The 22959-nt window shown below is 53.6% G+C and overlaps 1 protein-coding gene across 2 annotated transcripts in view; it reads right to left on the reverse strand.

Annotated features, from left to right (window-relative positions):
• sart1 (spliceosome associated factor 1, recruiter of U4/U6.U5 tri-snRNP) overlaps nt 1-17612 on the reverse strand; it is a 56741-nt gene extending 39129 nt beyond the window's left edge. The window contains exons 1-6 of one of the 2 annotated variants that reach the window (XM_078202788.1): nt 17003-17612; nt 16640-16938; nt 12440-12494; nt 9660-9715; nt 4986-5115; nt 2922-3027 (exon numbers count right to left, since the gene is read on the reverse strand). In XM_078202788.1, the coding sequence (XP_078058914.1) occupies nt 2922-3027; nt 4986-5115; nt 9660-9715; nt 12440-12494; nt 16640-16844 (552 nt within the window). In that variant the 5' untranslated portion in view covers nt 16845-16938; nt 17003-17612. Of the gene's footprint in view, nt 1-2921; nt 3028-4985; nt 5116-9659; nt 9716-12439; nt 12495-16639 lie in introns of both variants that reach the window. The other variant, XM_078202787.1, reaches the window with a different exon arrangement.
• Between the last annotated feature and the right edge of the window lie 5347 nt (nt 17613-22959).

Genomic DNA, 22959 nt, shown 5'->3' on the forward strand with positions numbered 1-22959 from the left:
CCAGAACCCCCCACACACACTCCCCCCCAGAACCCCCCACACACACTCCCCCAGAAACCCCCCACACACTCCCCCAGAACCCCCCACACACACTCCCCCAGAACCCCCCACACACACTCCCCCAGAACCCCCCACACACACTCCCCCAGAACCCTCACACACACTCCCCAGAACCCCACACACACACTCCCCCAGAACCCCCACACACACTCCCCCAGAACCCCCCACACACACTCCCCCAGAACCCCCCACACACACTCCCCAGAACCCCCCACACACACTCCCCCAGAACCCCCCACACACACTCCCCCAGAACCCCCCACACACACTCCCCCAGAACCCCCACACACACTCCCCCAGAACCCCCCACACACACTCCCCCAGAACCCCTCACACACACTCCCCCAGAAACCCCCCACACACCACTCCCCCCAGAACCCCCCCACACACACTCCCCCAGAACCCCCCACACACACTCCCCCAGAACCCCCCACACACACTCCCCCAGAACCCCCCACACACACTCCCCCAGAACCCCCCACACACACTCCCCCAGCGCCCCCGCCCCACCCACACACACTCCCCCAGCAACCCCCCCCCACACACACTCCCCCAGCAACCCCCCCCCCACACACACACCCCCAGCGCCCCCCACAACACACTCCCCCAGAACCCCCCACCACACACACTCCCCCAGAACCCCCACACACACACTCCCCCAGCGGCCCCCCCCCACACACACCACACTCCCCCAGAGGCCCCCCCACACACACACTCCCCCCAGCGCCCCCCACACACACACTCCCCCAGCGGCCCCCCCCCACACACACTCCCCCAGCGCCCCCCACACACACTCCCCCAGCGCCCCCCACACACACTCCCCCAGAGCGCCCCCCACACACACTCCCCCAGAACCCCCCACACACACTCCCCCAGAACCCCCCACACACACTCCCCCAGAACCCCCCAGACACACTCCCCCAGAACCCCCCCACACACACTCCCCCAGAACCCCCCCACACACACTCCCCCAGAACCCCCACACACACTCCCCCAGAACCCCCCACACACACTCCCCCAGAACCCCCCACACACACTCCCCCAGAACCCCCCACACACACTCCCCCAGAACCCCCCACACAACTCCCCCAGAACCCCCCACACACACTCCCCCAGAACCCCCCACACACACTCCCCCAGAACCCCCCACACACACTCCCCCAGAACCCCCCACACACACTCCCCCAGAACCCCCCACACACACTCCCCCAGACCCCCCACACACTCCCCCAGAACCCCCCACACCCCCCCCCACCCCCCCCCCCCCCCCCACCTCCCCACAGAACCCAGCGCCCCCGCCCCACCCACACACACTCCCCCAGCAACCCCCCCCCACACACACTCCCCCAGCAACCCCCCCCCCCACCACACACACCCCCAGCGCCCCCACACACACACTCCCCCAGAACCCCCCACACACACACTCCCCCAGCGGCCCCCCCCCCCCACACACACACACTCCCCCAGCGGCCCCCCCCCCACACACACACACTCCCCCAGAGGCCCCCCCCCACACACACTCCCCCAGCGCCCCCCACACACACTCCCCCAGCGCCCCCCACACACACTCCCCCAGTGCCCCCCACACACACTCCCCCAGCGCCCCCCACACACACACTCCCCAGCGGCCCCCCCCCCCCCACACACACTCCCCCAGCGCCCCCCACCACACACTCCCCCAGCGCCCCCACACACACTCCCCCAGCACCCCCCACACACACTCCCCCAGCACCCCCCACACACACACTCCCCCACACACACTCCCCCAGCGCCCCCCACACACACACTCCCCCAGCGCCCCCCACACACACACTCCCCCAGCGCCCCCCACACACACACTCCCCCAGCGCCCCCCACACACACACTCCCCCAGCGGCCCCCCCCCCCCCCACACACACTCCCCCCAGCGCCCCCCACACACACTCCCCCAGCGCCCCCCACACACACTCCCCCAGAACCCCCCACACACACTCCCCCAGAACCCCCCACACACACACTCCCCCACACACACTCCCCCAGCGCCCCCCACACACACACTCCCCCAGCGCCCCCCACACACACACTCCCCCAGCGCCCCCCACACACACACTCCCCCAGCGGCCCCCACACACACACACACACTCCCCCAGCAGCCCCCCCCCCACACACACTCCCCCAGCGCCCCCCACACACTCTCCCCCAGCGCCCCACACACACACACTCCCCCAGCGGCCCCCCTCACACACACTCCCCCAGCGGCCCCCCCCCCCCCCCCACACACACTCCCCCAGCGCCCCCCACACACACACTCCCCCAGAACCCCCCACACACACTCCCCCAGCAACCCCCCCCCCACACACACTCCCCCAGCAACCCCCCCCCACACACACTCTCCCAGCAACTCCCCCCCCCCCCACACACACACACACACTCCCCCAGCGCCCCCCCCACACACCACACTCCCCCAGCGGCCCCCCCCCACACACACACTCCCCCAGCGGCCCCCCCCACACACACCCCCCCAGCAACCCCCCCACACACTCCCCCAGCGCCCCCCCCACACACTCTCCCCCAGCACCCCCCCCACACACTGTCCCTGCACCCTCCCCGTCGTCCCCCCCACACACACACTCTCCCCCAGCAGCCCCCACACACACACATCCCCCAGCGTCCCCCCCACACACGCCACCACTCTCCCCAGCGCGCTCCCCCACACACTCCCCCAGCGCGCTCCCCCACACACTCCCCCAGCGCGCTCCCCACACACACACTCCCCCAGCGCGCTCCCCACACACACACTCCCCCAGCGCGCTCCCCACACACACACTCCCCCAGCACCCCCCACACACTGTCCCTGCACCCTCCCCGTCGCCCATACTCACCCTCTTCTCGGCCATCTCCTTCTCCCGCTGCAGTTTCCTGCTCTTTTCCACCCAGGCCATGGCATCATCAAGCCAGGCATCGTCGTCCCCCAGAGACTTCACTTTCCTGTTAGGGAGCACGGGCAAGTCAGACTCTGCAACCCCCGCGACGCTTTGCAATGAGTTGGTAAACGGGGTATAAACAAAGAACAGCACAGCACAGGAACAGGCCCTTCAGCCCTCCAACCCTGCACCAATCACCATGCCTGCCTGAACTAAAACCGTATACACTTAGAGCCCATATCCTTCTATTCCCATCCTATTCATGTATTCGTCTAGTTTCCCCTTAAAAGTCACTATCGTATCCGCTTCCACTACCTCCCCCAGCAGCAGGTTCCAGGCACCCACCACCCTCTGTGTAAAAAAACTTGCCTCGTACATCTCCTTTAAACCTTGCCCCTCACACCTTAAACCTGTGCCCCCTAGTAATTAACTCTTCCACCCTGGGGAAAAAGCTTCTGACTATCCACTCTGCCTCTCGTAATCTTGTAGACTTCTACCAGGTCGCCCCGCAACCTCCGTCGCTCCAGTGAGAACAAACCAAGTTTCTCCAACCTCTCCTCATAGCTAATGCCCTCCATACCAGGCAACATCCTGGTAAATCTTTTCTGTTCCCTCTCCAATAAGATGGGAAAATGTGAAGTTGCTCATATTGGAAGGGAGAACGAAAGAACAGAGCGTTATTGGGGGGAACCTGCAGCACAAAAGGACTTGGGGGTACTTGCACACGCAACACAGAAAGATGGCACACAGGCGCAGCAGGTAAGAGAGAGTATGGCTGGGGATGGAGGGGGGGGGGGAGTGAGTGCGTGGGCAGCGTGGTGGCACGGTGGGTTAGCACTGCTGCCTCACAGCGCCAGGGACCCGGGTTTAATTCCTGACTTGGGTCACTGTCTGTGCGGAGTCTGCACGTTCTCCCCGTGTCTGCGTGGGTTTCCTCCGGGTGCTCCGGTTTCCTCCCACAGTCCAAACATGTGCTGGTTAGGTGGATTGGCCGTGCTAAATTGTCCCTTAATGTCAGGGGGACTAGCTAGGGTAAATGCACGGGGTTACGGGGATAGGGTCTGGGTGGGATTGTGGTCGGTGCAGACTCGATGGGCCGAATGGCCACCTTCTGCACTGAAGGATTCTATGATTCGAGGTAATCATAGAATGCCTACTAATCAGGATATTAGTGAACATAAATGTGTAGGTTAGGTGGATTGGCCATGCTAAATTGTCCCTTATTGTCCAAAGATGTGCAGGTTAGGTGGATTGGCCATGCTAAATTGTCCCTTATTGTCCAAAGATGTGCAGGTTAGGTGGATTGGCCATGCTAAATTGCCCCTTAGTGTCCAAAGATGTGCAGGTTAGGTGGATTGGCCGTGCTAAATTGCCCCTTCATGTCGGGGGGCGGGGATTAGTAGGATAAATAGGTGGAGTGGGTGGGATTGTTGTTGGTACAGGCTCGATGGGCCGAATGGCCTCCTCCTGCACTGCAGGGATTCTAGATGGGTTTTGCTTTTAAAACGACAATCGATGGTCACTATTACTGATGTGGAGATGCCGGCGTTGGACTGGGGTAAACACAATAAGAAGTCTCACAACACCAGGTTAAAGTCCAATACGTTTGTTTGGTAGCAAAAGCCATTAGCTTTCGGAGCGCTGCTCCTTCGTCAGGTAAGCCTTCGTCACGTTACCTGATGAAGGGGCAGCGCTCCGAAAGCTAGTGGCTTTTGCTACCAAATAAACCTGTTGGACTTTAAGCTGGTGTTGTGAGACTTCTTACTATTACTGAGACAGACTTTATAAATATATATACCTGCTTTTCACTCTTGGGATTTAAATTCCCGCAGCCGCCGTGCTGAGATTTGAACCCGTGTTGTGTGTCTCTCTCTCTCTCCCCCCCCGACCCCCTCCCAGAACGTTAACCTGGATTATTAATTGAGTGAAATTGCCGTCTCGTTGTCTTTCCCCTACCAGACGGTGCAGCCACACGGGGCCCACAGGGATACCGCAGACCGTCTCTCGCCAGCTCAGACCTACCCGAGTTTCTGGTTGAGAAGACGCTTCTCCTTCAGGGCGGCGAGCTTCACTCGGATGTCCTCCTGCTGCTTGCTGGCAATGGGGTTGATCGCTGGAACCACCACGGGGTCTTCCTTCGTCCCTACCTCGGCTGAGAAAAGGGAGACGGGGGAGAGGGAGCAAGAGGGGGGGGGGGGAAAAATCAACATGTGTTCCTGCGGCATCTTTCGCCACCCCCTCGGTCCCTCCGTCCCTCCCCCAGGAAGGGGAGTTACAAGGCAGCATCAAGGAATGGCGGCATTGCCACTCTAATGAAAAGAATCCCAGCCACCAATCTGTACACAGCAAGATCCCACCAACTGTATGAGGAGTGTTTGAGGACTCTAGGTCTGTACTTGGAGTTTAGAAGGATGAGGGGGGATCTCATTGAAACTTCCAGAATACTGCGAGGCCCTGGATAGAGTGGACGTGGGGAAGATGTTCCCATTAGTCGGAGAGACTGGGATCCGAGGGCACGGCCTCAGAGTAAAGGGACGGACCCTTTAGAACCGAGATGAGGAGGAATTTCTTCAGCCGGAGGGTGGGGGTGAATCTGTGGAATTTAGAAGGATGGGGTGGGGGTGGATCTAATTGAAACTTACAGAATACTGAGAGGCCTGGGTAGAGTGGATGTGGGGAAGATGTTTCCGTTATTTCTCCTAAAGGGTGGCACAGTGGTTAGCGCTGCTGCCTCACAGCGCCAGGGGACCCAGGTTCGATTCCCGGGCTCGGGTCACTGTCTGTGCGGAGTCTGCACGTTCTCCCCCCCGTGTCTGCGTGGGTTTCCTCCGGGTGCTCCGGTTCCCCCCCACAGTCCGAAAGACGTGCTGGTTAGGGTGCTAAATTCTCCCTCAGTGTTACCCGAACAGGAGTGTGGGCGACTGGGGGATTTTCACAGTAACTTCATTGCGGTGTTAATGTAAGCCTTACTTGTGACACTAATAAATAAACGTTACTTTCCTTCACCTGCCTCACCCTCGTTTGCAGAGAGTACGGGAGGCCATTCGGCCCACCGTGACCGTGCCGACTCTTTGAACGATCTATCCAGTTAGTCCCCCTTTCTGCCCCCCCCCCCCCCGACTCTTCCCTTCCCCCAACAGCCCTGCAAATTTTTCCTTTCCAAGTACTTCCCCAATTCTCCCCCCAAGTTCCTATTGTGAGGTGAGTGTACATTCAAGAGGTTTTTTTTTTAAATTCACGCTCTCAGCCTGAGGTGATGTCATTGTTGGGAGGAGGAAACTGTGGACAGGTCAGCTGACAAGGGTTGCTTTCCCGTTCATAGAAATCATAGAAACCCTACAGTGCAGAAGGAGGCCATTCGGCCCATCGAGTCTGCACCGACCACGTTTTGGGAGTGGAGTTCACAGCATCGTTGAAAGAGACGTCTCTCTCTCTTTCTCTCTTCCCAGTTTTTTTCCCCCCTTGGATGTGTTTTCCCAAAGGGTGAAAATCGGGGGGGGGGGGGGGGGGGGGGGGCACACAACTCCGGAGTCTCTCTGGTGTGTTGGGAAGCCGCCTTGTCTTCAAACTCTGCGGAGCGAATCCAGAGAACTGTAGACTTCAGCCAAAGGACTCCATTTCCAGTATCACGTGAGCAGTAGTGCTGCGTTGAACCTGTTAAAAAAGGCCTTTGTCTCTGGGTAAAAGCGGATGCTGGAACCGGAAACCAAATGCTGGAAAATCTCAGCAGGTCTGGCAGCATTTGTAACGAGAGAAAAGAGCTGATGTTTCGAATCCAGATGACCCTTTGTCTATGGGTTTTGATTTGATTGGAACACATTAGAAATATTTATTAAGGGTCATACGTTATAGTGGTTGTTTTGTGTCTTGTTTGTAACTGATAAAAGTTCTTGCTAATTTTCTTAGTATACATGTTAACTATATTCTTAAATAAACTTCGTTTATCCAAATTTTCGGACTGGAGGCAGGTTGCTAGCGGAGTGCCGCAGGGATTCAGTGCTTGGTCCTCTGCTCTTTGTGATTTTTATTAATGACTTAGAGGAGGGGGCTGAAGGGTGGATCAGTAAATTTGCTGATGACACCAAGATTGGTGGAGTAGTGGATGAGGTGGAGGGCTGTTCTAGGCTGCAAAGAGACATAGATAGGATGCAAAGCTGGGCTGAAAAATGGCAAATGGAGTTTAACCCTGATAAATGTGAGGTGATTCATTTTGGTAGGACTAATTTAAATGTGGATTACAGGGTCAAAGGTAGGGTTCTGAAGACTGTGGAGGAACAGAGAGATCTTGGGGTCCATATCCACAGATCTCTAAAGGTTGCCACTCAAGTGGATAGAGCTGTGAAGAAGGCCTATAGTGTGTTAGCTTTTATTAACAGGGGGTTGGAGTTTAAGAGCCGTGGGGTTATGCTGCAACTGTACAGGACCTTGGTGAGACCACATTTGGAATATTGTGTGCAGTTCTGGTCACCTCACTATAAGAAGGATGTGGAAGCGCTGGAAAGAGTGCAAAGGAGATTTACCAGGATGCTGCCTGGTTTGGAGGGTAGGTCTTATGAGGAAAGGTTGAGGGAGCTAGGGCTGTTCTCTCTGGAGCAGAGGAGGCTGAGGGGAGACTTAATAGATGTTTATAAAATGATGACGGCGATAGATAGAGTGAATGTTCAAAGACTATTTCCTCGGGTGGATGGAGCTATTACAAGGGGGCATAACTATTGGGTTCATGGTGGGAGATATAGGAAGGATATCAGAGGTAGGTTCTTTACGCAGAGTGTGGTTGGGGTGTGGAATGGACTGCCTGCAGTGATAGTGGAGTCAGACACTTTAGGAACATTTAAGCGGTTATTGGATAGGCACATGGAGCACACCAGGATGATAGGGAGTGGGATAGCTTGATCTTGGTTTCAGATAAAGCTCGGCACAACATCGTGGGCCGAAGGGCCTGTTCTGTGCTGTACTGTTCTATGTTCTATGGTAAAAGCTTCCTAGTGGGTCATTTGAATCATACCTGGAGTGAAATATCTCTTGCTTATCCCAGCCAAATTCAAAACTTATGATGCAGGTGGGCTTCATAAAACACTTGAGTCTCTAACCGCCGCCCTTGCAGGCAGCATCTTCCAGATCACAACAACTCGCAAAAAAACATTCTCCTCATCTCTCCCCCCTCTGTCCCTTTTCCCGATTCTCTTCAATCTGTGTCCCCCCCCTCTGGTTACCCACCCTCCTGCCACTGGAAACACTTTCTCCTTATTCACTCGATCCAAACCCTTCCTGATTTTAAACTCCCCGATTCAATCTCCCCCTTTAAGCTTATAAGAACATAAGAACATAAGAAATAGGAGCAGGAGTAGACCATCTAGCCCTTCGAGCCTGCCCCGCCATTCAATAAGATCATGGCTGATCTGATAGTGGTTTAGTTCCACTTACCCGCCCGCTCCCCATAACCCTTAATTCCCTTATTGATCAGAAATCTATCTACCTGTGACTTAAACATATTCAACGAGGAAGCCTCCACTGCTTCAATGGGCAGAGAATTCCAGAGATTCACCACCCTCTGAGAGAAGAAGTTCCTCCTCAACTCTGTTCTAAACTGACCCCCCTTTATTTTGAGGCTGTGTCCTCTAGTTCTTGTTTCCTTTCTAAGTGGAAAGAATCTCTCTGCCTCTACCCTATCCAGCCCCTTCATTATCTTATATGTCTCTATAAGATCTCCCCTCAGCCTTCTAAACTCCAACGAGTACAGGCCCAATGTACTCAATCTCTCCTCATAAGCTAACCCCCTCATCTCCAGTATCAACCTGGTGAACCTTCTCTGTACTCCCTCCAAGACCAATATATCCTTTCGCAAATAAGGGGACCAAAACTTCCCTGCTCTAAGAATAATCCCAGCTTCTCCCAGTCCCTCCGCATTAACTAACGCCTCTCTCATTCTTTGAAATCATTGGATTTGATTTGATTTATTATTGTCACATGTATTAACATAGTGAAAAGTATTGTTTCTTGCGCGCTCTACAGACAAAGCATACCGTTCATAGAGAAAGGAAGGAGAGAGTGCAGAATGTAGTGTTACAGTCACAGCTAGGGTGTAGAGAAAGATCAACTTAGTACGAGGTAGGTCCATTCAACAGTCTGACAGCAGCAGGGAAGAAGCTGTTCTTGAGTCGGTCGGTACGTGACCTCAGACTTTTGTATCTTTTTCCCGATGGAAGAAGGTGGAAGGGAGTGTGTCCGGGGTGTGTGGGGTCCTTGATTATGCTGCTGCTTTTCCCCGAGGCAGCGGGAAGTGCCTTCACCAGAGAGTGGTGAATCTGTGGAACTCAGAAGGCTGTGGAGGCCGGGTCATTGAGTGTCTTTAAGACAGAGATAGATAGGTTCTTGATTAATAAGGGGATATGGGGTTGTGGGGAAAAGGCAGGAGAATGGGGACGAGAAAAATGTCAGCCATGATTGAATGGCGGAGCAGACTCGATGGGCCGAGTGGCCTCATTCTGCTCCTATGTCTTATGGGAAGTGTAGACGGAATCAGTGGATGGGAGGCTGGTTTGCGTGGTGGATTGGGCTACATTCACAACCGAGTGAACCCATTCTGGCAGTCTCCTGGACCTCTCTCTGTCCAATCTTACCGATACTCTTGACTCTCCCTCCCCCGTCAAGGCAATCTCGCAGACCCCCCCCACACAGTGTCAAAACGTCACTCACCTTTCTTCGATTCTTGCACCTCCAGCGGCTTCAGGCCGAGCTTTGCCCTCAGCTTGCTGTGCAGAAGATCAGAGAACAATTAGAAAGACTTGCATATTTTATATATATAAAGCCCCTGTCACACCCTCAGGATGCCCCCAGAGCCAGTGAAGCCCTTTTGAAATATAGTCGCTACTGCAATGCCGGAAACCTGGTGGCCAATTTGGACACAGGAAGCTCCAACGAACAGCTTGGGGGGAGGGGGCACTCAAAATGGCGCCGGCGCGAGGCGACTTCTGGAAAGCTCTGCCCAGCAAACAACCTAACCCCAAAAAGGAGAAAATGCTGGAAAATCTCAGCGGGTCTGGCAGCGTCTGTGAGGAGAGAAAAGAGCTGACGTTTCGAGTCCCGATGACTCTTTCTCAGAGCTTTGACAAAGGGACATCCGGACTCGAAACGTCAGCTCTTTTCTCTCCTCACAGATGCTGCCCAGACCCGCTGAGATTTTCCAGCATTTCCTCTTTGGGTTTCAGATTCCAGCATCCGCAGTAATTTGCTTTTCTACATTCTATGTCTATCTTTCACTCTCGTTTTATGCTCCTGGAATTTCACTGTTCGTTAAAAACTTCATCAAACTTATTTTAAACTCTCTCACAATGTTCTAATTAAATCTCTTCAGGAACAGCTTCTTCCCTGCTGCTGCCATTTGACTTTTGAATGGACCTGCCTCGCATTAAGCTGACCTTTCTCTGCACCCTAGCTGTAACTGTAACACTACATTCTGCACTCTCTCCTTTCCTTCTCTATGAACGGTATGCTTTGTCTGTATAGCGCGCAAGAAACAATACTTTTCACTGTATCCCAATACATGTGACAATAATAAATTAAAACAAAATTATATATTAACCGCAGGGCGCTGGGAAGAACGCCCCTTGTTTGTCTTTCTATAACCGCACATGGGATTTTATATATCCCAAGGATTTGATTTATTATTGTCACATGTATTAGGACACAGTGAAAAATATTGTTTATTGCGCGCTATACAGACAAAGCATACCGTTCATAGAGAAGGAAAGGAGAGGGTGCAGAATGTAGTGTTACAGTCACAGCTAGGGTGTAGAGAAAGACCAACTTAATGTAAGGTAGGTCCATTCAAAAGTCTGACAGCAGCAGGGAAGAAGCTGTTCTTGAGTCGGTCGGTGCGTGACCTCAGACTTTTGTATCTTTTTCCCGACGGAAGAAGGTGGAAGAGAGAATGTCCGGGGTGCGTGGGGTCCTTGATTATGCTGGCTGCTTTTCCCCGAGGCAGCGGGAAGTGTAGACGGAGCCAATTGATGGGAGGCTGGTTTACATGATGGATTGGGCTACATTCACGACCTTTTGTAGCGGCAGAAGGTTTAACATCTCATCCAAAAGATGAACCTGCCGATAATGCAGCACTCCCTCAGTGTGGCACCCGGGAGCGCTGGCCTGGGTTTTATGGTCAAGGGAGACTCTAACCCACAACTTTCTGACACACAAGGTGTCACGGTGATTAGCACCGTGGCTCACCGTAGCACAGTGGTTAGCCTCACAGCGCTGGGGGCCCAGGTTCGATTCCGGCCTCGGGTCACTGTAGTTTCCTCCCACAGTCCAAAGATGTGCAGGTTAGGTGGATTGGCCGTGCTAAATTGCCCCTTAGTGTCCAGAGATGTGTAGGTTAGGTGGATTGGCCATGCTAAATTGCCCCTTAGTGTCAAAGATGTGCAGGTTAGGTGGATTGGCCATGCTAAATTGCCCCTTAGTGTCAAAGATGTGCAGGTTAGGTGGATTGGCCATGCTAAATTGCCCCTTAGTGTCAAAGATGTGCAGGTTAGGTGGATTGGCCATGCTAAATTGCCCCTTAGTGTCAAAGATGTGCAGGTTAGGTGGATTGGCCATGCTAAATTGCCCCTTAGTGTCAAAGATGTGCAGGCTAGATGGATTGGCCGTGCTAAATTGCCCCTTAGTGTCCAAAGATGTGCGGGTTAGGTGGATTGGCCATGCTAAATTGCCCCTTGGTGTCAAAGATGTGCAGGTTAGGTGGATTGGCCATGCTAAATTGCCCCTTAGTGTCAAAGATGTGCAGGTTAGGTGGATTGGCCATGCTAAATTGCCCCTTAGTGTCAAAGATGTGTAGGTTAGGTGGATTGGCCATGCTAAATTGCCCCTTAGTGTCCAAAGATGTGCGGGTTAGGTGGATTGGCCATGCTAAATTGCCCCTTGGTGTCAAAGATGTGCAGGTTAGGTGGATTGGCCATGCTAAATTGCCCCTTAGTGTCAAAGATGTGCAGGTTAGGTGGATTGGCCATGCTAAATTGCCCCTTAGTGTCAAAGATGTGTAGGTTAGGTGGATTGGCCATGCTAAATTGCCCCTTAGTGTCCAAAGATGTGCGGGTTAGGTGGATTGGCCATGCTAAATTGCCCCTTGGTGTCCCAAGATGTGTAGGTTCGGGGGAATTAGCGGGGTAAATGCGTGTGGTTACGGGGTAAGTCTGGATATGAGTCGATGCAGGCTCGATGGGCCAAATGGTGACCTTCTGCACTGTAGGGATTCTATTCTGCGAGAGGGAGGCAGAGTCTGGCGTGTGAACAGTGCATTACACAATTAGCCACAGCTGACACTGCACTGGTCTCCAGTGCCTGTTCAGAGGAGTCAGGGTGCTGAGGAAGTTGGGCTGGGAGATTCACACGGCTGAAGGGCCTCATCTCGACGCTGTACGTTCGCTGTGCAGGAAGGGGAGCGGGACAGAGGGCAGCAGAGGAGGTGTCCGTTCACTCACTTGGACTCTTCGATGCTGAGAGAGGTATTGGCAGCACCTGATTTCGCACCCAGAGCTAAACGTTGAGAGAACGGGGAGATAAGAAGAAGGTTCATTAACTGGGGACAGAATACACAATCGCCCACCCCTGCCCCTATCCATTCTATTGGTACACAGAGAGAGACACCCCTCTCTAAAACCCCGCGGACAATCAGCCAGGACTCTGTGTCTCACAGAGACATTCCCTCAACCCCAAACCGCCCTCACAATCGTCAGCACCCTGTATTGTTTTTTAAAAATTCATTTACAGGATGTGAGCATCGCTGGCCAGGCCTAGCATTTATCCCCCGTCCCTAGTGGCGACACCGTGCTTTGCACCAGGGACCCGGGTTCGATTCCCAGCTCGGGTCACTGCCTGTGTGGAGTTTGCACTTTCTCCCCGTGTCTGCGTGGGTTTCCTCCGGGTGCTCCGGTTTCCTCCCACAGTCCAAAGATGTGTAGGTTAGGTGGATTGGCCGTGCTAAATTGTCCCCTTAGTGTCCAAAGATGTGCGGGTTAGGTGGATTGGCCATGCTAAATTGCCCCTTAGTGTCCAAAGATGTGTAGTTTAGGTGGATTGGCCATGCTAAATTGCCCCTTAGTGTCCAAAGATGTGTAGGTTAGGTGGATTGGCCATGCTAAATTGCCCCTTAGTGTCCAAAGATGTGTAGGTTAGGTGGATTGGCCATGCTAAATTGCCCCTTAGTGTCCAAAGATGTGTAGGTTAGGTGGATTGGCCATGCTAAATTGCCCCTTAGTGTCCAAAGATGTGTAGGTTAGGTGGATTGGCCATGCTAAATTGCCCCTTAGTGTCCAAAGATGTGCGGGTTAGGTGGATTGGCCATGCTAAATTGCCCCTTAGTGTCAGGGGGTCTAGCTAGGGTAAAATGTAAGGGGATAGGGCCTGGGTGGGGCTGTGATCGGACATGATGGGCCGAATGATCTCTGTCTGCACTGTAGGCATCTATGATTCTCATTTGTCATCTATATCAATGATCTGGATGATAATGTGGTCAATTGGATCAGCAAATTTGCTGATGATACAAAGATTGGAGGTGTAGTGGACGGTGAGGAAGGTTTTCAAAGCTCGCAGAGGGATTTGGACCAACTAGAAAAATGGGCTGAAAAATGGCAAATGGAATTTAACGCAGACAAGTGTGAGATATTGCACTTTGGAAGGACAAACCAAAGTAGAACGTACAGGGTAAATGGTAGGACTCTGAAGAGTGCAGTTGAACAGAGGGATCTGGGAATACAGGTACAGAATTCCCTAAAAGTGACGTCACAGGTGGATAGGGTCGTAAAGAGTGCCTTTGGTACATTGGCCTTTATAAATCGGAGGATCGAGTATAAAAGTTGGAGTGTTCTGGTAAGGTTATATAATAAGAAGTCTCACAACACCAGGTTAAAGTCCAACAGGTTTATTTGGTAGCAAATACCAGAAGCTTTCGGAGCACTGCTCCTTCGTCAGATGGAGCAGTGCTCCGAAAGCTTATGGTATTTGCTACCAAATAAACCTGTTGGACTTTAACCTGGTGTTGTGAGACTTCTTACTGTGCTTACCCCAGTCCAATGCCGGCATCTCCACATCAAGGTTATATAAGGCATTGGTGAGGCCGAATTTGGAGTATTGTGTACAGTTTTGGTCACCTAGTTACAGGAAGGATGTAAATAAGGTTGAAAGAGTGCAGAGAAGGTTCACAAGGATGTTGCCGGGACTTGAGAAGCTGAGTTACAGAGAGAGATTGAATAGGCTGGGACTTTATTCCCTGGAGCGTAGAAGAATGAGGGGAGATTTGATAGAGGTGTATAAGATTTTGATGGGTATAGATAGAGTGAATGCAAGCAGGCTTTTTCCACTGAGGCTAGGGGAGAAAAAAACCAGAGGGCATGGGTTAAGGGTGAAAGGAGAAAAGTTTAAAGGGAATATTAGGGGGGGGCTTCTTCACGCAGAGAGTGGTGGGAGTGTGGAATGAGCTGCCGGATAAAGTGGTAAATGCGGGGTCACTTTTAACATTTAAGAAAAACTTGGACGGGTTCGTGGATGAGAGGGGTGTGGAGGGATATGGTCCAAGTGCAGGTCAGTGGGACTAGGCAACAAATGGTTCGGCACAGACAAGAAGGGCCAAAAGGCCTGTTTCTGAGCTGTAATTTTCTATGGTTCTAAAGACATTGAATAGGAATGAAAATGCCCCATGAAAAAGTGGTTCTTTTTGTGTACGCAACCAATTATACAAAATCAAATTAACTGAGGGACAACTTAAAAAGGGGCAGCTCCCCAAAAGGAGGGAGAACCACCCGAACCAAAAATCAAAGCAGAAAGGAAGATTAAAACCTCAAATTAAAATGTGATTATCAGGGTCTAGAATACACCCCAGCCCCTGTGGTGCCCAGCGGGCACGGAAGGCTTCAACTGCGCCCATGGACACTGCATTCTCCCTTTCCAGGGACACCCAACCGTGAATATAGCTGTGGTAGAGGGGCAGATAGTCGGGATGGACGATCCCGTCGATCGCCCGCTGCCTGGACCTGTTAATAGCTCGCCTCGCCAGGCCCGGGAGCAGGTTCACGAGGAGGCCGCCCTCCTGACCCGCCTCCCCCTCTCCGCACCAGGTGCCCGTAGATCAGGAGCGTGGGACTGAAGTGCAAACAAAACATCAGTAAAAGATTTTTCAGAAAAGGGTGTGCAACCTATAACATGTAACGTAGACGTGGTCCACGGACTCCACAAGATTGCAAAAATCTTGGAGATGGCGGTTCACACGTTTGAGGGCCCGTGAACCGCCATCGTGAACCCACTGCAGTCCCGTGTGGTGTAGGTACATCCACAGTGCTGTTAGGGAGGGAGTTCCAGGATTGTGATTGGACATCAGTCAGTCCCCATGTGGTGTAGGTACACCCACAGCGCTGTTAGGGAGGGAGTTCCAGGATTGTGATTGGACATCAGTCAGTCCCCGTGTGGTGTAGGTACACCCACAGTGCTGTTAGGGAGGGAGTTCCAGGATTGTGATTGGACATCAGTCAGTCCCCGTGTGGTGTAGGTACACCCACAGCGCTGTTAGGGAGGGAGTTCCAGGATTGTGATTGGGCATCAGTCAGTCCCCGTGTGTGGTGTAGGTACACCCACAGTGCTGTTAGGGAGGGAGTTCCAGGAATGTGATTGGACATCAGTCAGTCCCCGTGTGGTGTAGGTACACCCACAGTGCTGTTAGGGAGGGAGTTCCAGGATTTTGACCCCAGCCACAGTGAAGGAACGGCCGATATATTTCCAAGTCGGGATGGTGAGTGGCTCGGAGGGGGAACTTGCAGGTGGGGGTGTTCCCCATGTGTCTGCTGCCCCCCCTTGTCCTTCTAGGTGGTAGAGGTGGTGGGTTTGGAAGGTGCTGTCGAAGGAGCCTTGGCGAGTCGCTGTGGTGCATCTTGTAGATGGTACACACTGCTGCCACTGTGCATCGGTGGTGGAGGGAGAGAATGTTTGTGGTTAGCGTGTCGATCGAGCGGGGTTGCTTTGTCCTGGATGGTGTCGAGCTTCTCGAGTGTTGTTGGGAGCCGCACTCATCCAGGCAAGTGGAGAGTGTTCCATCACACTCCTGACTTGTGTCCTTGTAGATGGTGGACAGGCTTTGGGGGGAGTCAGGAGGTGAGTTACTCTCCGCAGGATTCCCAGTGGACAGGCTTTGGGGGGAGTCAGGAGGTGAGTTACTCTCCGCAGGATTCCCAGTGGACAGGCTTTGGGGGGGGAGTCAGGAGGTGAGTTACTCTCCGCAGGATTCCCAGTGGACAGGCTTTGGGGGGAGTCAGGAGGTGAGTTACTCTCCGCAGGATTCCCAGTGGACAGGCTTTGGGGGGAGTCAGGAGGTGAGTTACTCTCCACAGGATTCCCAGCCTCTGACCTGCTCTGGTAGCCACTGTATTTATATGGTTGGGTCCAGTTCAGTTTCTGGTCAATGGTAACCCCCAGGATGTTGATAATGGGGGATTCAGCGATGGTGATGCCATTGAATGTCAAGAGGCAATGGTTAGAACCTCTCTTATTGGAGATGGTCATCGCCTGGCCCGAGTCATTCCAAGCCAGGATACATCACACAGCCAACCTCCTCCTCCCACCCTCCCAATCACCATGGCGCGGTTTGTCGCACAGAAACCCTCCCCCTCGAGGCGAGGCCTCTCCCTTTCTCTCACCTGCCTCCTCGGTCTTCTCCCTCTTGACGCGACGCTCGGGCTGGCTCTCCCCTGGTGCCGCCCGCCTCTCCCTCTCCCGGTGCCGGCGCCCCTCGCGCTCCCGGCTCGCCGCCCGCTGTTTCCGCTCCTTGTGTTTGTGCTTCTTGTGGCGCCCGGAGTCTTCGGCGCCGCGGTCCCGCTCCCGGTGCTTCTTGGAGGAGCCCATGGTCACGGGGATGGGGTGGGCTTGCGCGGCCCTGACCTGCCCTTAGAGGGCGAACCCTGAACCTTGACCTCCCCACGGGAGGGCAAACCCTGACCTCCCCTCAGGGGACAAACTCTGAACCCTGACCTCCCCTTAGAAGGCGAACCCTGAACCCTGACCTCCCCTCAGGGGACAAACTCTGAACCCTGACCTCCCCTTAGAGGGCGAACCCTGAACCTTGACCTCCCCTCGGGAGGGCGAACCCTGACCTCCCCTCAGGGGACAAACTCTGAACCCTGACCTCCCCTTAGAGGGCGAACCCTGAACCCCCCCTTGGGGGCGAACTCTGAACCCTGACCTCCTCTTAGGGAGCGAACCCTGAACCTTGACCTCCCCTTGGGAGGGCGAACCCTGACCTCCCCTCAGGGGGCAACCCTTGAACCCTGACCGCCCCCCCCCTCAGAGGGGGTGGGCGCGCAATAGGCCGGGAACGCGCACTAGTCCCTCGGGGAACGCGGTGGACCTCGGGAGCGCGCACTACCGGTGATAAGCGGCTCTAACAGTCGGGGGCGCGCTTCACAGAGGCGCGCACTGGGGTTGGGGGCCCGGGCGATGTTATCGGGAGTGCTCCCGGGGCCTCTGGAGCGCGCAATCGCCCGAGCGCTCAGTTCACGGCTGTTTCACGCGGACGCGCTCCCGGTCCTCTCCCCGAACCCGGTTTCTCCGGTAAAACGTCGCCTCCAAGCAAGATGGCCGCCCGCTTCCGGGTCACCCTTCACCCCTCTCTGACGTAATATCCGTTCATCCCCTTCGCGCACAACGACGCATCTTCTGTCACTTCCGTTCCTCCACCGCCCCTCTTCCGTCACTTCCGTCCATCCCCTGCCATCACTGGCGCCCCTTCCACTCCTCTCACCCACCTCTGTGCCGTCACGTCCGCTTTACTAGCCCCGCCCCCTCTTAAAGCAGCGCATTCCCCCGAATCAAAATTCTTTTTTCTCTCCCCCCAAAATATGTTATTTTGGCTTTTGGCTTTTACTCTTCCCCACGTTCCCAGCCAACACTAATTCCCCCCTCGTTTCTGAAGTTCTGTACGCACTTGGATTTAAGGTTGCACAATGCAAAATCCCTCCCCTCTTCCCCTCAAAAGGGGACATTCAGCCGCACTCACTGGGATCCCCCACGTTTAACACCTGTAAATAATGGAATAAAAACAAAAAATGCTGGAAAACCTCGGCGGGTCTGGCGACATTCTATGCCGAGAGACACAAAGCAAATCATAGAATCCTGCCTGTTGAGAGAAGGCCATTCGGCCCATCGAGCCTACACCAACAACAAGAATCCCACCCAGGCCCGATCGCCATAACCCCACATATTTGCATTAAGTTGATCTTTCTCTGCACCCTAGCTGTGACTGTAACACTACATTCTGCACCCTCGCCTTTCCTTCTCTATGAACGGTATGCTTTGTCTGTATAGCGTGCAAGAAACAATGTTAATACATGTATGTTAATACATGTGACAATAATAAATTAAATTAAATCAAATCAAAACAAATATTTATCCTGCTAATCCCGGGACACTAAGGGGCAATTTACACAGAGACATAGAAGATAGGAGCAGGAGGAGGCCATTCGGCCCTTCGAGCCTGCTCCCCCATTCATCACAATCATGGCTGATCGTCCAACTCAATAGCGTCATCCTGCTTTCTCCCCATAACCTTTGACCCCGTTCGCCCCAAGTGCTAAACCCAGCCGCCTCTTGAATAGATTCAATGTTTTGGCATCAACTGTTTCTTGCACTAATCATTTTTGATTTGATTTGATTTGATTTATTATTGTCATATGTATTAGCATACAGAAAAAAGTATTGTTTCTTGCGCGCTATACAGACACAGCATACCATTCATAGAGAAGGAAAGGAGAGGGTGCAGAATGTAGTGTTACAGTCACAGCTAGGGTGCAGAGAAAGATCAACTTAATGCGAGGTAGGTCCATTTAAAAGTCTGACAGCAGCAGGGAAGAAGCTGTTCTTGAGTCGGTCGGTACGTGACCTCAGACTTTTGTATCTTCTTCCCGACAGAAAAAGGTGGAAGAGAGAATGTCCGGGGTGTGTGGGGGTCCTTAATTATGCTGGCTGCTTTTCCCAAGGCAGCGGGAAGTGTAGACAGAGTCAATGGATGGGAGGCTGGTTTGTGTGATGGACTGGGCTACGTTCATGACCTTTTGTAGTTTCTTGCGGTCTTGGGCAGAGCAGGAGCCCCATACCAAGCTGTGATACAACCAGAAAGGATGCTTTCTATGGTGCATCTGTAAATGTTGGTGAGAGTCGTAGCTGACATGCCAAATTTCCTTAGTCTTCTGAGAAAGTAGAAGCGTTGGTGGGGCTTTCTTAACTATAGTGTCGGCGTGGGGGGGACCAGGACAGGTTGTTGGTGATCTGGACACCTAAAAACTTGAAGCTCTCGACCATTTCTACCTCATCCCCGTTGATGTAGACAGGGGCATGTTCTCCTTTACGCTTCCTGAAGTCGATGACAATCTCCTTTGTTTTGTTGACATTGAGGGAGAGATTATTGTTGCCGCACCAGTTCACCAGATTTTCTATCTCATTCCTGTACTCTGTCTTGTCATTGTTTGAGATCCGACCCACTACGGTGGTGTCGTCAGCAAACTTGAAAATGGAGTTGGAGGGGAATTTGGCTGCACAGTCAGAGGTGTATAAGGAGTATAGTAGGGGGCTGAGAACACAGCCTTATGGGGCACCGGTGTTGAGGATGATCGTGGAGGAGGTGTTGTTGCCTATCCTTATTGGTTGTGGTCTGTGAGTTAGGAAGTTCAGGATCCAGTCGCAGAGGGAGGAGCCGAGGCCCAAGGCCACGGAGTTTGGAGATGAGTTTCGTGGGAATAATGGTGTTGAAGGCTGAGCTGTAGTCAATAAATAGGAGTCTGACATCGGTGTCCTTGTTATCTAGGTGTTCCAGGGTTGAGTGCAGGGCCAGGGAAATGACGTCTGCTGTGGACCTGTTGCGGCGGTTGGCGAACTGAATCCCACAGGCTCACCACTCTTTGGGAGAAGAAGTGTCTCCTCACCTCCGTCCTAAATGGTCTCCCCCGAATCCTCAGACTGTGACCCCTGGTTCTGGACTCCCCCACCATCGGGAACATCCTCCCTGCATCTACCCTGTCTAGTCCTGTTAGAATTTTATACTTTTCTATGAGATCCCCATTTAGCATGACCAATCCACCAAACATGCACGTCTTTCGGACTGTGGGAGGAAACCGGAGCACCCGGAGGAAACCCACGCAGACACGGGGAGAACGTGCAAACTCCACACAGACAGTGACCCAAGCTGGGAATCGAACCCCTGGCGCTGTGAGGCAGCGGTGCTAACCCACTGTGCCACCGTGCCGCCACTAATGTTTCAAGCAGGTGCATACTCTTCCTCAGAGCTGAAGGGAGAAAAAATGTGATGGATTTCATCTTTTTTTAAGGGGACAGAGATAGTAGGTGGGGAGTAGGTGGGAGCTGGACAAGAACATATAGAACACAAGACAAAGGAAGTGTTTGATGGGGACAGTGTAGAGGGAGCTTTACTCTGTATCTAACCCCGTGCTGTACCTGTCCTGGGAGTGTTTGATGGGGGACAGTGTAGAGGAAGCTTTACTCTGTATCTACCCCGTGCTGTATCTGTCCTGGGATTGTTTGATGGGGACAGTGTAGAGGGAGCTTTACTCTTGATCTAACCCCGTGCTGTACCTGTCCTGGGAGTGTTTGATGGGGGACAGTGTAGAGGGAGCTTTACTCTGTATCTAACCCCGTGCTGTACCTGTCCTGGGAGTGTTTGATGGGGACAGTGTAGAGGGAGCTTTACTCTGTATCTAACCCCGTGCTGTACCTGTCCTGGGAGTGTTTGATGGGGGACAGTGTAGAGGAAGCTTTACTCTGTATCTACCCCGTGCTGTATCTGTCCTGGGATTGTTTGATGGGGACAGTGTAGAGGGAGCTTTACTCTTGATCTAACCCCGTGCTGTACCTGTCCTGGGACTGTTTGATGGGGGACAGTGTAGAGGGAGCTTTACTCTGTATCTAACCCCGTGCTGTACCTGTCCTGGGAGTGTTTGATGGGGACAGTGTAGAGGGAGCTTTACTCTGTATCTAACCCTGTGCTGTACCTGTCCTGGGAGTGTTTGTTGGGGACAGTGTAGAGGGAGCTTTACTCTGTATCTAACCCTGTGCTGTACCTGTCCTGGGAGTGTTTGTTGGGGACAGTGTAGAGGGAGCTTTACTCTGTATCTAACCCCGTGCTGTACCTGTCCTGGGAGTGTTTGATGGGGGGACAGTGTAGAGGGAGTTTTACTCTGTATCTAACCTTGTGCTGTACCTGTCCTGGGAGTGTTTGATGGGGGACAGTGTAGAGGAAGCTTTAGTCTGTATCTAACCCCGTGCTGTACCTATCCTGGGAGTGTGATGGGGACAGTGTAGAGGAGCAGACTGGCACGGTGGCACAGTGGTTAGCACTGCTGCCTCAGAGAGCCAGGGACCTGGGTTCATTCCTGGCTTGGGTCACTGTCTGTGTGGAGTCTGCACATTCTCCCCGTGTCTGCGTGGGTTTCCTCCGGGTGTTCCGGTTTCCTCCCACAGTCCGAAAGATGTGCCGGGTAGGTGTATTGGCCATGCCAAATTGCCTCTTAGTGTCCAAAGATGTGCAGGTTAGGTGGATTGGCCATGCTAAATTGCCCCTTAGTGTCCAAAGATGTGCAGGTTAGGTGAATAAATACCTGAGGTTACAGGGATAGAATCGCAGAATCCCTACAGTGCAGAAGGAGGCCATTCGGCCCATCGAGTCTGCACCGACCACAATCCCACCCAGGCCCCATCACCACAACCCCATGCATTTACCCTGCTAATCCCCCTGACACTAAGGGGCAATTTAGCACAGCGAATCCACCTAACCTGCACATCTTTGGACACTAAGGGGCAATTTAGCATGGCCAATCCACCTAACCCGCACATCTTTGGACACTAAGGGACAATTTAGCATGGCCAATCCACCTAACCTGCACATCTTTCGGACTGTGGGAGGAAACCGGAGCACCCGGAGGAAACCCACGCAGACACGGGGAGAACGTGCAGACTCCACACAGACAGTGACCCCGAGCCGGGAATCGAACCCGGGTCCCTGGCGCTGTGAGGCAGCGGCGCTAACCCGCTGTGCCACCGAGGTGCCCTAACCGGGCCGCCTGGGTAAAATGTTGGAGAGTCGGTGTGGGCGCAATGGGCTGAATGGTGTCCTTTACTGTAGGGGTTCTATGAACGCACGTGACCTTGGAGATGGGTTAAAGGACTCTAACTTTAAGCTGGTTGACTGAGTCGCAGCGCGGGATTGAATGACAAAAATTCTTTATTTCAGCAAGTGTTTCGAAAACAAACAAACAGTAATCAGGAACAAGCAAACAACAAGTCCACGTTCTGCCGGGGGGGGGGGGGGTGCCAGAGAGACTGGCAAAGAGCTTTGCGCACATGGGGTTGAAGGACTGGGCGCGGGGTTGGCCCTTCGCTCCCTCTCCCCCCTCCTATCCCTCCCTAGGCTTGCGGAATCAGGGTGGCAGTGGGTACAAAAGAGTGGCCCTTCCCTCCCTCTTAGCTCATTCTATCCCCTCGGCCTTTCGCCCCCCCCCCCCCCCTCTGCTACCCCCTCCTATCCCTCCCTAGGCTTGTAGAATTGGGGGTAGCAGAAGAGACAAATGTGCGGCCCTTCGCTCCCTCTACACCCTGCTATCCCCCACTGAGGGATGTGGAATTAGCTGACAGGAGAGGTAAGGGGGTGGGGTGTGTCTGTAAGGGGAGGGAAGGCCATTTGTTCCCTGTACCTCCTCCTATCCTTCTCGAGATGTGTAATCAAGATGGCGGTAGGTGCAAAAAGGAGTGGCCCTTTGCTCCCTCTATCCCCTCCTATCCCACCCTTGGGTTTTGGACTCAGGGTGACTGGAAAGGCAAAGCAGTGGTGTGGTACCCAGAGGGCCCTTCTTCCCTCTAACGCCATCCTATCCCCCCCCCCCGGTGGCAGTAGATGAGAAAAGGGTGGCCCTTCGCCCCCTCTACCCCCTCCTATCCCCCCACACTTCAGTCCCCC

The sequence above is a fragment of the Mustelus asterias genome, unplaced genomic scaffold, assembly GCF_964213995.1.
Source record: "Mustelus asterias unplaced genomic scaffold, sMusAst1.hap1.1 HAP1_SCAFFOLD_97, whole genome shotgun sequence".
Lineage (NCBI taxonomy): Eukaryota > Metazoa > Chordata > Chondrichthyes > Carcharhiniformes > Triakidae > Mustelus > Mustelus asterias.